The 14290-nt window shown below is 42.5% G+C and overlaps 1 protein-coding gene across 1 annotated transcript in view; it reads left to right on the forward strand.

Annotated features, from left to right (window-relative positions):
• Positions 1–6838, forward strand: part of EVC2 (EvC ciliary complex subunit 2) — a 174317-nt gene extending 167479 nt beyond the window's left edge. The window contains exons 20-22 of the mRNA XM_037829381.1: positions 226–422; positions 4164–4265; positions 6105–6838. Coding sequence (XP_037685309.1) covers positions 226–422; positions 4164–4265; positions 6105–6375 — 570 coding nt within the window. The 3' untranslated portion in view covers positions 6376–6838. The remainder of the gene's footprint in view (positions 1–225; positions 423–4163; positions 4266–6104) is intronic.
• The last annotated feature ends 7452 nt before the right edge of the window (positions 6839–14290 follow it).

Genomic DNA, 14290 nt, shown 5'->3' on the forward strand with positions numbered 1-14290 from the left:
GGAAGGGATGGAGGATGCCTTTGAAAATGTTACAGGGGATCCAAGGTTGCTGACTACATAGATTTTTTGGACAGGTCTGTGAATTTGGGAACATGGTTCTAAGACAGAGCTACTGAATATTTACCACTCTGCGACAGAAAGTCCTGAGACTGTAACACAGGTAAAGCGCTGCTCGCCAAGGTGAGAGGCGGTGAGGGTTTGAACTCCCTCTCTTCACTGCTCTAGGAGCTGCGACTGGCTTCTTACCTTTCGAAACTGGCCGCGGTGCCCAGGGGGACGCTGCGCCGGCTCCTGAGCGTAGTCCTGCCCGCCGCCTGGCAGCCCGAGCTGCTCACCGCGCTGGATTCGGGCACCGAGCCACGTTCCGACCACGCGGTGGGGCACGAAGGCAGCGGGGAGCCGGCGGATCTGGCCAGGAGGAGGTGAGTGCGGGTCTGGGGAGGCTCTGGAAAATGAGGAGCGGATGGAGGCTGGGAGGCGGGATCAGCGCTGCACAGACACACGTGAAAGCTTTACCAGGCGGCGCTGTGTTGTTCAAGGAGAAAATGACGCCCAAGGGGTTGTCATGCATCCTTTCTGATTTTTTAATAATAAGCATTCTTAGAGAGGTTTTAAGTTTACAGATCAATTGCACAGAAAGTACCAAGTCCTGGTAAACCCTCCTCCCATACACATGCATAATTTTGCTGATTATTTTTTTCTTGCAGTTTTATTGAGATATAGTTACATACCATACAATCATCCAAAGTGTACAATCAATTGTTCATCGTATCATCATATAGTGGTGCATGTATCACCAGTCAATTTTTGAATGTTTTCATTACTCCAAAAAAAAAACCCAATAAAAATAAAAATAAGAATAAAAATAAAAATTAAAAAGAACACCCAAAACAACCCATCCCCCATCTTCCCGTTATTTGTTTACTTTGTTGTCCCCATGTTTCTACTCATCTGTCCATGCACTGGATAAAGGGAATGGGAGCCACAAGGTTTTCACAATCACAAGACAACTGGGTTGCAGTTCAACAGTTTCAGGTATTTACTTCTAACTATTCTAATACAGTAAAAACTAAAAGGGATATCTATATAATGCATAAGAATAACCTCCAGAATGACCTCTTGACTCCATTTGAAATCTCTCAGCCACTGAAACTTTAGTTTCTTTCCTTTCTCTTCCCCTTTTGGTCAAGAAGGCTTTCTCAATCCCACAATGCCAGGTGCAGACTCATCTCTGGGAGTCATGCCCCATGTTGCCAGGTAGATTTATACCCCTGGGAGTCAGGTCCCACATGGGGGGAGGGCAGTGAGTTTACCTGCCAAGGGGGCTTAGAGAGAGGCCACATCTGAGCAACAAAGAGGTTCCTTGGGGGTGATTCTTGGGCACAATTATGAATAGGCTTAGCCTTTCCTTTGCAGTAACAGGCTTCATGAGGACAAGCCCCAAGATCAAGGACTCGGCCTTCTAAATTAGTAGTCCCCAATGCTTGTAAGAATATAAGGATTTTCCCAGATGGATAAATTTAATATTTCTACATTTTCCCTCAGTCCCTCATGGGGGCTTTTCAAATACTTCCTTATCCTCTGCCCAAATTACTCTGCAATATGTTGGGGCTTCATACTAACCTGTACAAACAAACCAGATCTCACCCCCTTTTCAAGGTTCCATATAATTATGGTGTTTGAATAAACTGACCACACAAGTTAAATTATATAGCATACTACAGAAAATATAGATTTTTTCCCAATTATTAACAGCTCGCATCAAGGTGGTACACTTGTTACTCCTGATGCTCCAGTATTGATGCGTTATTACAAGTCCATAGCTTACGTCAGGGTTCACTCTGTGTTGTGCAGACCTGTAGGTTTTGGCAAACGCATAACGTCATGAATCTACCATTATGGTATCATACTGAATAGTTGCAGTGCACAAAACCTGCCCCACATTTCACCCACTCAGCCTACCCACCCACCCTACCCTACCCTATGAATCCATTGTAAGTTGGGTACATTCAAGTATTTTGTCCAGAATTTCTATTTTAGTCACAAACTTTTAAAATCTAGAACCTTAAGAATATAAGTTTACTTGGGTCATGTAAATGTCGTACATACCCTTAAAGAACATGTGAAAAATTCATAAAAGGAAAGAGAAGGAAAAGAAATATTCATGGTTCTACCACCTGGAGAAAATATCTGTTAGCATCTTGTTATGTTTCTTTCTCTAGAATGTTTCTCTGCAGGGTTTTGTGTGTGTGAGCGTGAGTGTGTGTGTGTGAGAGTGTGTGTAGTAATCATACAGTACATATAACCTTACATCCTATTTTTCATTTAACCCTATAGCAGAAACAATTTTGCTTATTACCTTCCAAATCTTATCCATGCACAAATATCTTTCTACATAATCATTATCACACTATTTAGAATGTATTCCCTACTATTTTTATTACGAATTTAAAATTCATGCTTTTCCCTGTTATTGAATAATTTTCATAGATATTCTTTTTAATGACTGCCTAATACTCCACTGAGGGTGTTTCATAGTATATGTAACTTCCCCTCTTACTGGGCCTGTAGCTTGGGTCCATTTTTCTGCAGTTTCCTAGATGCTTTCTTTAGGCTCAGGTTCCAGGTCTGAAAGTGCTCAGTAAAGCCTCTTTGTAACAAAAGGCGTGATGCTGGGGTGCAGAGTGGTGCAGGTCTGGGGAGCAGCCAGCGGTGCCGTTTGAGATTAGTGGATGTGAGAGGCGAGGCCAATCAGAGCAATGGCCAAACCCAAAATAGTGTCGAATGCCAGGTGCCTGGGTCCTCAAACTGGATCTGCAGAGGGACAGGGATGGGCTTTTGGAGTCTCTAATCGTGCTGGAATGGCATGATTTTACAGACAGGTGTGTGTGTGCATGATTTTTCCTGAGAAAAAGAGGCAGTGTCTTTTTATCAGAGTCTCAAAAAGGTCCCTGACTCAAAAAGGTAAAATGCACTGTAAAGAGCAGAAGACTAGGGCTGGGGTGAGAGGAGGGTGAGTGTGGGGTGGGGGCAGGAGTCCACAGGTGGAGGCAGAGCCTTCCCAGTGTTGGGGGTCCTGGCACAACCCGAGGCCAGGTATCAGTGTGGGGGCGGTCAGGAGGCTGGGCACAGCACAGACGCAGTCCTCTGAGGCCCGGGCCTGCTCAGTGTATCCCTTCAGGGCCTTTGACAATAAGCAATGGAAACCAATGCCTAATCCAAGCAAGGAGAAGGGGGTGTTGGAGAAATCTTGAGCAACCTGCGAGAATACAGGGAGAGCCGCAGCCAGGCCCCGGGAAGGCAGGACAAGGGTAGGATGAGGGACACCCTGTCTGGGTGCTGACCGCCAGAGGGCCTGCCTTTGCGCAAGGGTCAGATTCTCAGGGGAGAGACCGGCCTGGCCCAGGATGGGAGGGGGTCCATTTCCACAGCCAGCGGGGCAGCTGTGGGACCAGCAGAAGGCAGAGGTGGAGAGCTTGGCCGAGCCGATCAGAGCCCCGGCTTTCAGTTCCGCACTACCCTTGGTTGACGTGCCTTGGACCCCAGGCCTGCAGACAGCCCTTTTCTGCCTCTCGGGTGGGAGGCTTTCGGGGTCTCCCATTTCCCTGGGGCTGGAAGCCACACCTCTTGATAGGCATCAGGGCTCTTCCTGGTTGGCTCTCTTCCTCCTCCACCTCCCAAACTTCCGCTGTCCTTTTCCACCTTTCATTTTTAAGTCCTAAAATACTGCACTCCTAGTTTGTCCATTGTCTAGGCAATGGGAGATTATGGGAGAATAAGAGAGAGACCAAGTCCTGCTTGCATGGAGCTTACATTCCAGTGTGGGCCAGACAATGCACCAGTCAGCATACAGAAACCCTCCCTTCATGAATATTTCATGTGGCTCCTTCTGCCCAGATGCCAAGACTCAGCTCAAGTGTCCCCTCCTCCAGGAAGTCTTCCTTCCACCTGTTAGCTGTCGGTGATCCCACTGCAGGGGCCCCTCGGGGGGCTTGACCAGACCAGAGAAGGTATTTGGCTGATGCACACTGAATGACAGGAAGAACAAATGGTGAAAATTCTCAGGGTTCCCTGTGTCAGAGGGTCAGTACCTTTCAGGATGACTCTTCGCTTGCAGCGTCTGTTCTTTTTGAAGACATAAGGTCCTCCTTTCTTGCCTTCAGAAAACACCGGAGCTGGTGGCAAGCCTTGGAGAGCAAACTGCGAGGAGATCTGAGAAGCAGAGGATTAGAAAAGATGCTCTGGGCTCGCAGGAGGAAGGAGAGGTAACGACGGGCCTTGGCTCAGGTGGACTGGGGGTGGGGGGAGGCGGAGCTGCCGTGAGCCCGGCTGGGGGAGGGACGGGAGTGGGGTGGGGGAGAGATTTGCTGCAAGTATTTCCTTCCCCAAAGACCCTTTATCTTTATTCAAAGTGGGATTCATGTAAAAGCTGAAGATTGGCCCCTAGCTATCAAGGAAGAGAATGTTTTCTTAACATTTATTAGCATTTTAATTACTGCGTTTATTTTAACTAATGGTTGTTTTTAAATGGAACATAATTAGAATGAGAATAATTCCTTATAGCTGTTGGGCTTTTCGTTTACAAAGCCCTTTCTCCTCTAGTATTGCACCGGAGCCTCCCAGCCTTCCAGAAAGTGGGGGTGATAAAACAGAAGCCCGGGAGGTCATATTGGAGACCCCAAGTCTGCAACTGGGAAATAGTGGCCACGGGAGCTGGAATGAGCTAACTACCCCTGGATTTCCCTAAAATTCCAGCCCAGGGTTCTTTTCACTCCACTGAATGCTTTTTTCATTTAGCCGTGGTGGTTGCACCTCGTTAAAGCTGAAGGGAAAATTAGGGGTGAGTGTTTTCAGATTGTGGCAAATAGTTGACAAGTTGTCTCTTGTGATTCCACTAGAGAGGATTTGGTAAAAGAATAGAATTAGGTAGATTCATAGTGGGCCAAACATCAGTAACCAGAGCCCTGCCCCCTCCATGATTTCTCAGAGCTAAAGGGTAGATGCTGAGCTCAGGCTTAAGGAATTGTCCATGAATAACATCTTGGCGCCACTGAGAATAGGTTGGATGTCAGAATTTAGTCCCAAAAAAATTAGATTGAAAAAAATGAGCCAGAACCAAGAAAATTAAATTCAAACCGTATGAAGGTAAAGTCCTTCATAAGGGCACAAGATCAGTTGCTCAAGAAGAGGATGGGGGAGCTAAGGCTGTCCTCAGCGCTTCCATGAAAGTGAAGTGGGTGCAGCTCAAGAGAAGGGATCGGCATTCCCACGGCCCCGGCTCACGGCACTAGCCTTTACTCTGCCTGGAGGTGCCCTGGACACATGGTGGAGAGAGGAGACTGTGGAATCAGACAGCTGGGTTTGAATCCTTGCTCAGACTCATAACCAGCTGAAAGAACAGGCGTTAGTGGAGATGGGAAGGGAGCTGAATCTGCCACTTGGCTTCCAGGAGGGACAGCAAGCCTGCCGGTGTTTCCAGTGGGTCGACCCCCAAGGGCATGTTGCTGTCCTGCCTTGCTCGGGCAATGAGAGAGTCCTGTGGCTTGTCAGTTTTATAGGATTCTCTGGGTTAGCCATGGCCTTTATCGAGAGCAGCCAGGACTTAGGGGCTGGACCACTCCTGCACGAGGATTCCAGATATCTTTTCACAGGACAGGCTGCAAGCCTTCCCAATCTTCTGTTCCACACAGCATTGAACCACACTTCTAACTGCTGGTTTGTTGGTCAGGTTTCATCAGCCCACTTTTAACGTGAAGCCCACAGGTATGGTGTACAGGTATGGGGGGGTGGAGGAGGATTTGTGGTGTTTGCCAATTCCCGTGGTGTAAATACTCCCACCATGGTCGATTTCAAGCTTTACAATTTGGTGACCACTGGCTCACAAAACTCCTGAACATTCAACAGTTGTGAGCCAGGAGGAGCTGGCAGCAACGCACCACTGTCATGGGCTTTCAGTAATTTCAGGGCAATCTCATGACCAAAGGGAAAAAGCCTTCCTTAAAGTAGCATTCAGTTGAGGACCCCAGGACTGGAGAACTCTGTCCATATACTCAGGAGGGTCAGTTGTCAAAAATGTCACCTTTGATCTTCTCTTCTTTCTTCAGCATATTAAAGAAGGCGTGTCTTCCTCTCACAGAGAGGATGGAATTCTCCGGAAAAGGAAGTTGGCCCCACCTGTCCTTGGAACCCGTAGGTGAACTGGCTGCGGTGCCCATTGTTGGGGCAGAAACCATTGACTTATTAAACACAGGTGAAAAGCTTTTTATATTCAGAAACCCAAAGGAGCCGGAGATCTCATTGCACGCTCCTGCCAGGAAAAAGAAGAAGAACTTTCTGAATGCCAAAAAGGCTGCTTGGGCTTCAGGCTTGGACTAGACCACCGGAAAGCTCTACAAGGAGAGTCGGAAGACGGAAGGATGGATTTTCTCCTTCCCACCCGTGTTTGTTTGTTTATAGGGTACAACTTGCAAATACAGATTGCAATGCAAAAAGACACGGACGCACCCAGTAACCCCCCACTCCCCACCCCCAGCCTGTCAAGCGCTCAGTTTAATCTGGGTCTCCTGAGTTGCCAGGTGGCTCACTCCCTGAGCATCACGAGGAGCATGATGAAACCTGTGATTATCCATCAACACTGCATTGTTTTCAGTCCCACCTCACCAGGGATCTGGAGGAAGCCCCTTTCCCCACCACCATTCCCGCCCTCTGGCTGGCTTATGGGCTTGGGGTCAAGGGCAAGGCTCTCTGATCTTGTGTTTTGTGTTTGTTACACGTTTTATTTTTATAAAGGGAACTTTATAAAATAAATGTATTTTAAACAAAACCCTTCACGGGGGAACCTGTTTTTGCATCATGTGATTTGTTGTTAATGAATTCCCATGTTTGGGCAAACTGTTGCAGCTCTTAACACATAGATGGGCCCCTTGTCATTTCAGGGCTAGGAAGTGTGCCTGCCGCTGGGATATAAGATCTCCAGTTCAAACCAGCGTTAGTTTTACCATTTACAAATGAGGAAATTCAGAGGCTTCAAAAGTGGAATACTGGAGTCTCCCACTGTTAATGTAGAACTGTCCATTTCTAACTTCAGATCACTCAATATATGCTTCATGTATTTTGAGGGCTTTCGCATTAGGTGCATATATATTTATCATTATGTCTTCTTGAATTGACCCTGTTATTTGTACAAAGTGACTTTCATTGTCCCTCATTACCGTTTTTGACTTACAGTCTATTTTATCTGATGTTAGTATAGCTACCTCAGCTGTCTTCTGGTTGCTATTTGGATGTTACTTTTTTTTTTTTCTATCCTTTCCCTTTCAGTTTACCTGTTTCTTTGAATTTAAGGCGAGTCTCTTATGAACAGCATATAGTTGGGTCATGCTTTTTTTTTTTTTTTAATCCAGTCAGTCAATTTCTGCTCCCCCCGCCCCCCCCCCCACCGGAGAGTTTAATCCACTTACATTTAAAGTAACTACTGATAACTCAGGACTTTCTTCTGCCATTTTGCCATTTGGTCTTTGTAAGTCATACCTTTCTTGTCCCTCAATTCTTCCAGTAAAGGCTACTTTCCTATTCATTTGATTTTTTTGTAGTGTACCATTTTGAGTCCATTTTGTTTCTTTCTGGATATATATTTCAAATATTTTGTTTGTGGTTACCATGGGGCTTAAATTTAACATCCTAAATCTGTAACAATCACATTTGAATTATATCAACTTAACTTGAGGAGCATACACAAGTGCTGTTCCTGTACCCTGTCCTCCCCCAACTTGTTACAAATTATATCTTTATACAGTGTGTGTCCACAACCATATATTCATTATTACTTTTTCTTTTTTTTTTTAATCTTCATTTTATTGAGATATATTCACATACCACGCAGTCATACAAAACAAATCGTACTTTCGATTGTTTACAGTACCATTACATAGTGGTACATTCATCACCCAAATCAATCCCTGACACCTTCATTAGCACACACACAAAAATAACAAGAATAATAATTAGAGTGAAAAAGAGCAATTGAAGTAAAAAAGAACACTGGGTACCTTTGTCTGTTTGTTTCCTTCCCCTATTTTTCTACTCATCCATCCATAAACTAGACAAAGGGGAGTGTGGTCCTTATGGCTTTCCCAATCCCATTGTCACCCCTCATAAGCTACATTTTTATACAACTGTCTTCGAGATTCATGGGTTCTGGGTTGTAGTTTGATAGTTTCAGGTATCCACCACCAGCTACCCCAATTCTTTAGAACCTAAAAAGGGTTGTCTAAAGTGTGCATAAGAGTGCCCACCAGAGTGACCTCTCGGCTCCTTTTGGAATCTCTCTGCCACTGAAGCTTATTTCATTTCCTTTCACATCCCCCTTTTGGTCAAGAAGATGTTCTCCGTCCCACGATGCCAGGTCTACATTCCTCCCCGGGAGTCATATTCCACGTTGCCAGGGAGATTCACTCCCCTGGGTGTCTGATCCCACGTAGGGGGGAGGGCAGTGATTTCTCCTTTCAAGTTGGCTTAGCCAGAGAGACAGGGCCACATCTGAGCAACAAAGAGGCATTCGGGAGGAGGCTCTTAGGCACAACCATATGAAGGCCTAGCCTCTCCTTTGCAGCAACCGTCTTCCCAAGGGTAAAACCTGTGGTAGAGGGCTCAACCCATCAAACCACCAGTCCCCTATGTCTGTGGTCATGTTAGCAACCATGGAGGTGGGGTAGGCGAATACCCCTGCATTCTCCACAGGCTCCTCAAGGGGGTACTACATCTTTTTTTTCCCTTGTTTTACTTTTTTTTTTTTTTTTAACTTTCCCTTCTTTTTTAAATCAACTGTATGAAAAAAAAGTTAAAAAGAAAACAAACATACAAGAAAAGAACATTTCAAAGAGACCATAACAAGGGAGTAAGAAAAAGACAACTAACCTAAGATAACTGCTTAACTTCCAACATGTTCCTACTTTACCCCAAGAAAGTTACCTAATATAGCAACATTTCTGTGAACTTGCTTCTACTGTATCCATCAGAAATTAACAGACCATAGTCATTCCTGGGCATCCCCAGAACGTTAAATAGCTTATCTGTTCTTCTTGGATTATTGTTCCCCCTTCCTTAATTGTTCTCTATTGCTAGTTCCCCTACATTCTAAATTATAAACCATTTGTTTTACATTTTTCAAAGTTCACATTAGTGGTAGCATATAATATTTCTCTTTTTGTGCCTGGCTTATTTCGCTCAGCATTATGTCTTCAAGGTTCATCCATGTTGTCATATGTTTCACGAGATCGTTCCTTCTTACTGCCGCGTAGTATTCCATCATGTGTATATACCACATTTTATTTATCCACTCATCTGTTGAAGGACATTTGGGTTGTTTCCATCTCTTGGCAATTGTGAATAATGCTGCTATGAACATTGGCGTGCAGATATCTGTTCCTGTCACTGCTTTCCGATCTTCCGGGTATATACCGAGAAGTGCAATAGCTGGATCGAATGGTAGCTCTATATCTAGTTTTCTAAGGAACTGCCAGACTGACTTCCAGAGTGGCTGAACCATTATACAGTCCCACCAACAGTGAATAAGAGTTCCAATTTCTCCACATCCCCTCCAGCATTTGTAGTTTCCTGTTTGTTTAATGGCAGCCATTCTAACCGGTGTTAGATGGTATCTCATTGTGGTCTTAATTTGCATCTCTCTAATAGCTAGTGAAGCTGAACATTTTTTCATGTGTTTCTTGGCCATTTGTATTTCCTCTTCAGAGAACTGTCTTTTCATATCTTTTGCCCATTTTATAATTGGGCCGACTGTACTATTGTCATTGAGTTGTAGGATTTCTTTATATATGCAAGATATCAGTCTTTTGTCAGATACATGGGTTCCAAAAATTTTTTCCCATTGAGTTGGCTGCCTCTTTACCTTTTTGAGAAATTCCTTTGAGGTACAGAAACTTCTAAGCTTGAGGAGTTCCCATTTATCTATTTTCTCTTTTGTTGCTTGTGCTTTGGGTGTAAAGTCTAGGAAGTGGCCGCCTAATACAAGGTCTTGAAGATGTTTTCCTACATTATCTTCTAGGAGTTTTATGGTACTTTCTTTTATATTGAGATCTTTGGTCCATTTTGAGTTAATTTTTGTGTAGGGGGTGAGGTAGGGGTCCTCTTTCATTCTTTTGGATATGGATATCCAACTCTCCCAGCCCCATTTGTTGAAAACACCATTATGACTCAGTTCAGTGACTTTGGGGGCCTTATCAAAGATCAGTCGGCCATAGGTCTGAGGGTCTATCTCCAAATTCTCAATTTGATTCCATTGATCTATATGTCTATCTTTGTGCCAGTACCATGCTGTTTTGGCAACTGTAGCTTTATAATAAACTTCAAAGTCAGGGAGTGTAAGTCCTCCCACTTCGTTTTTCTTTTTTAGAGTGTCTTCAGCAATTCGAGGCATCTTCCCTTTCCAAATAAATTTGATAACTAGCTTTTCCAAGTCTGCAAAGTAGGTTGTTGGAATTTTGATTGGGATTGCATTGAATCTGTAGATGAGTTTGGGTAGAATTGACATCTTAATGACATTTAGTCTTCCTATCCATGAACATGGAATATTTTTCCATCTTTTAAGGTCCCCTTCTATTTCTTTTAGTAGAGTTATGTAGTTTTCTTTGTATAGGTCTTTTACATCTTTGGTTAAGTTTATTCCTAGGTACCTGATTTTTTTAGTTGCTATTGAAAATGGTATCTTTTCTTGAGTGTCTCTTCAGTTTGTTCATTTCTAGCATATAGAAACATTACTGACTTATGTGCATTAACCTTGTATCCCGCTACTTTGCTAAATTTGTTTATTAGCTCTAGTAGCTGTATCGTCGATTTCTCAGGGTTTTCTAGATATAAGATCATATCATCTGCAAACAATGACAGTTTTACTTCTTCTTTTCCAATTTGGATGCCTTTTATTTCTTTGTCTTGCCGGATTGCCCTGGCTAGCACTTCCAGCACAATGTTGAATAACAGTGGTGACAGCGGGCATCCTTGTCTTGTTCCTGATCTTAGAGGGAAGGCTTTCAGTCTCTCACCATTGAGTACTATGCTGGCTGTGGGTTTTTCATATATGCTCTTTATCATGTTGAGGAAGTTTCCTTCAATTCCTGCCTTTTGAAGTGTTTTTATCAAAAAGGGATGTTGGATTTTGTCAAATGCTTTTTCAGCATCTATTGACATGATCAATTGATTTTTCCCTTTTGACTTGTTAATGTATTGTAATACATTGATTGATTTTCTTATGTTGAACCATCCTTGCATGCCTGGAATAAACCCCACTTGGTCATGGTGTATGATTTTTTTAATGTGTCTTTGGATTCGATTTGCAAGTATTTTGTTGAGGATTTTTGCATCTATATTCATTAGGGAGATTGGCCGGTAGTTTTCCTTTTTTGTAGCATCTTTGCCTGGTTTTGGTATTAGATTGATGTTAGCTTCATCAAATGAGTTAGGTAGTGTTCCATTTTCTTCAATGTTTTGAAAGAGTTTGAGTAAGATTGGTGTCAGTTCTTTCTGGAAAGTTTGGTAGAATTCCCCTGTGAAGCCATCTGGCCCTGGGCATTTATTTGTGGGAAGATTTTTGATGACTGATTGGATCTCTTTGCTTGTGATGGGTTGGTTGAGGTCTTCTATTTCTTCTCTGGTCAGTCTAGGTTGTTCATATGTTTCCAGGAAATTGTCCATTTCCTCTACATTCTCCAGTTTGTTGCCATACAGTTGTTCATAGTATCCTCTTATAATTTTTTTAATTTCTTCAGGATCTGCAGTTATGTCACCTTTTTCATTCATTATTTTGTTTATATGGGTCTTCTCTCTTTTTGATTTTGTCAGTCTAGCTAGGGGCTTGTCAATCTTGTTGATCTTCTCAAAGAACCAACATTTGGTGATATTTATCCTCTCTATTGTTTTTTTGTTCTCTATGTCATTTATTTCTGCTTTAATCCTTGTGATTTCTTTTCTTCTACTTGGTTTAGGATTGGTTTGCTGTTCATTTTCTAGCTTCTTCAGTTGATCCATTAGTTCTTTGATTTTGGCTCTTTCTTCCTTTTTAATATATGCGTTTAGTGCTATAAATTTCCCCCTTAGCACTGCTTTTGCTGCATCCCATAGGTTTTGGTATGTTGTGTTCTCATTTTCATTCATCTCTATATATTTAGCAATTTCTCTTGCTATTTCTTCTTTAACCCATTGATTGTTTAGGAGTGTGTTGTTTAACCTCCAGGTATTTGTGAATTTTCTAAGTCTCTGATGGTTATTGACTTCTAATTGTATTCCATTGTGGTCGAGAATGTGCTTTGAATAATTTCAATCTTTTTAAATTTATTGAGGCTTGTTTTATGTCCCAGCATATGATCTATTCTGGAGAAAGTTCCATGAGCACTAGAAAAGTATGTGTATCCTGGTGATTTGGGATGTAATGTCCTGTATATGTCTGTTAAATCTAATTCATTTATCAGATTGTTTAGGTTTTCAATTTCCTTATTGGTCTTCTGTCTGGTTGATCTATCTATAGGAGAGAGTGATGTGTTGAAGTCTCCCACAATTATTGTGGAAACATCAATTGCTTTCTTTAGTTTTGCCAGTGTTTCTCTCATGTATTTGGTGGCACCTTGATTGGGTGCATAGACATTTACGATTGTTATTTCTTCTTGCTGAATTGCCCCTTTTATTAGTATGTAGTGGCCTTCTTTGTCTCTCAAAACATCCCTGCATTTGAAGTCTATTTTATCTGAGATTAATATTGCTACACATGCTTTCTTTTGGCTGTAGCTTGCATGAAATATTTTTTTCCATCCTTTCACTTTCAGTTTCTTTGTGTCCCTGTGTCTAAGATGAGTCTCTTGTATGCAACATATTGATGGTTCATTTTTTTTGATCCATTCTGGGAATCTATATCTTTTAATTGGGGAGTTTAATCCATTTACATTCAACGTTATAACCGTGAAGGCATTTCTTGAATCAGCCATCTTATCCTTTGGTTTATGTTTGTCATATTTTTCCCCTCTGTCTATTAATATCCTTTATTGTACCCATACCGAATCTCTTTAGTACTGAACCTTTCTCCAAGTCTCTCTGTCCTTTCTTTGTTTCTCTGTCTGTAGGGCTCCCTTGAGTATCTCCAGTAGGGCAGGTCTCTTGTTAGCAAATTCTCTCAGCATTTGTTTGTCTGTGAAAAATTTAAGCTCTCCCTCAAATTTGAAGGAGATCTTTGCTGGATAAAGTATTCTTGGCTGGAAATTTTTCTCACTCAGAATTTTAAATATATCGTGCCACTGCATTCTCGCCTCCATGGTGGCTGCTGAGTAGTCACTACTTAGTCTTATGCTGTTTCCTTTGTATGTGGTGAATTGCTTTTCTCTTGCTGCTTTCAGAACTTGCTCCTTCTCTTCTGTGTTTGACAGTGTGATCAGTATATGTCTCAGAGTGGGTTTATTTGGATTTATTCTATTTGGGGTTCGCTGAGCATTTATGATTTGTGTATTTATGTTGTTTAGAAGATTTGGGAAGTTTTCCCCAACAATTTCTTTGAATACTCTTCCTAGACCTTTACCCTTTTCTTCCCCTTCTGGGACACCAATGAGTCTTATATTTGGATGTTTCATATTATCTATCATATCCCTGAGGTCCATTTCAATTTTTTCAATTTTTTCCCCATTCTTTCTTTTATGCTTTCATTTTCCATTCTGTCATCTTCGAGGTCACTGATTCATTGTTCAACTTCCTCTAGTCTTGTACTATGAGTGTCCAGAATCTTTTTAATTTGGTTAACAGTTTCTTTAATTTCCATAAGATCATCCATTTTTTTATTTAGTCTTGCAATGTCTTCTTTATGCTCTTCTAGGGTCTTCTTGATTTCCTTTGTCTCCCGTACTATGGTCTCATTGTTCATCTTTAGTTCTTTGAGTAGCTGCTCTAGGTGCTGTGTCTCTTCTGATCTTTTGATTTGGGTGCTTGGGCTTGGGTTATCCATATCGTCTGGTTTTTTCATATGCTTTATAATTTTCTGTTGTTTTTGGCCTCGTGGCATTTGCTGAACTTGATACGGTTCTTTTAGGATTTGTAGACCAATTGAAGTTCTTATCTCTCATTTATCAGATCTACAGCTTCGTGGAGCACACTTACTCTAACTAACCAGCAGGTGGCGTCCACGAGCCACCTGTTCTCCACAAGCCAGTTCTCCCCTGCTTAGCCTTTTTGGTGAGTGGGGGAGTGAGTCTTGTGGGGTCCAATTGGTGTACCAAGCTTGCGTGTGTAGTTGGTGTTGCCT

This window comes from Choloepus didactylus, chromosome 3 (assembly GCF_015220235.1).
Source record: "Choloepus didactylus isolate mChoDid1 chromosome 3, mChoDid1.pri, whole genome shotgun sequence".
NCBI lineage: Eukaryota > Metazoa > Chordata > Mammalia > Pilosa > Megalonychidae > Choloepus > Choloepus didactylus.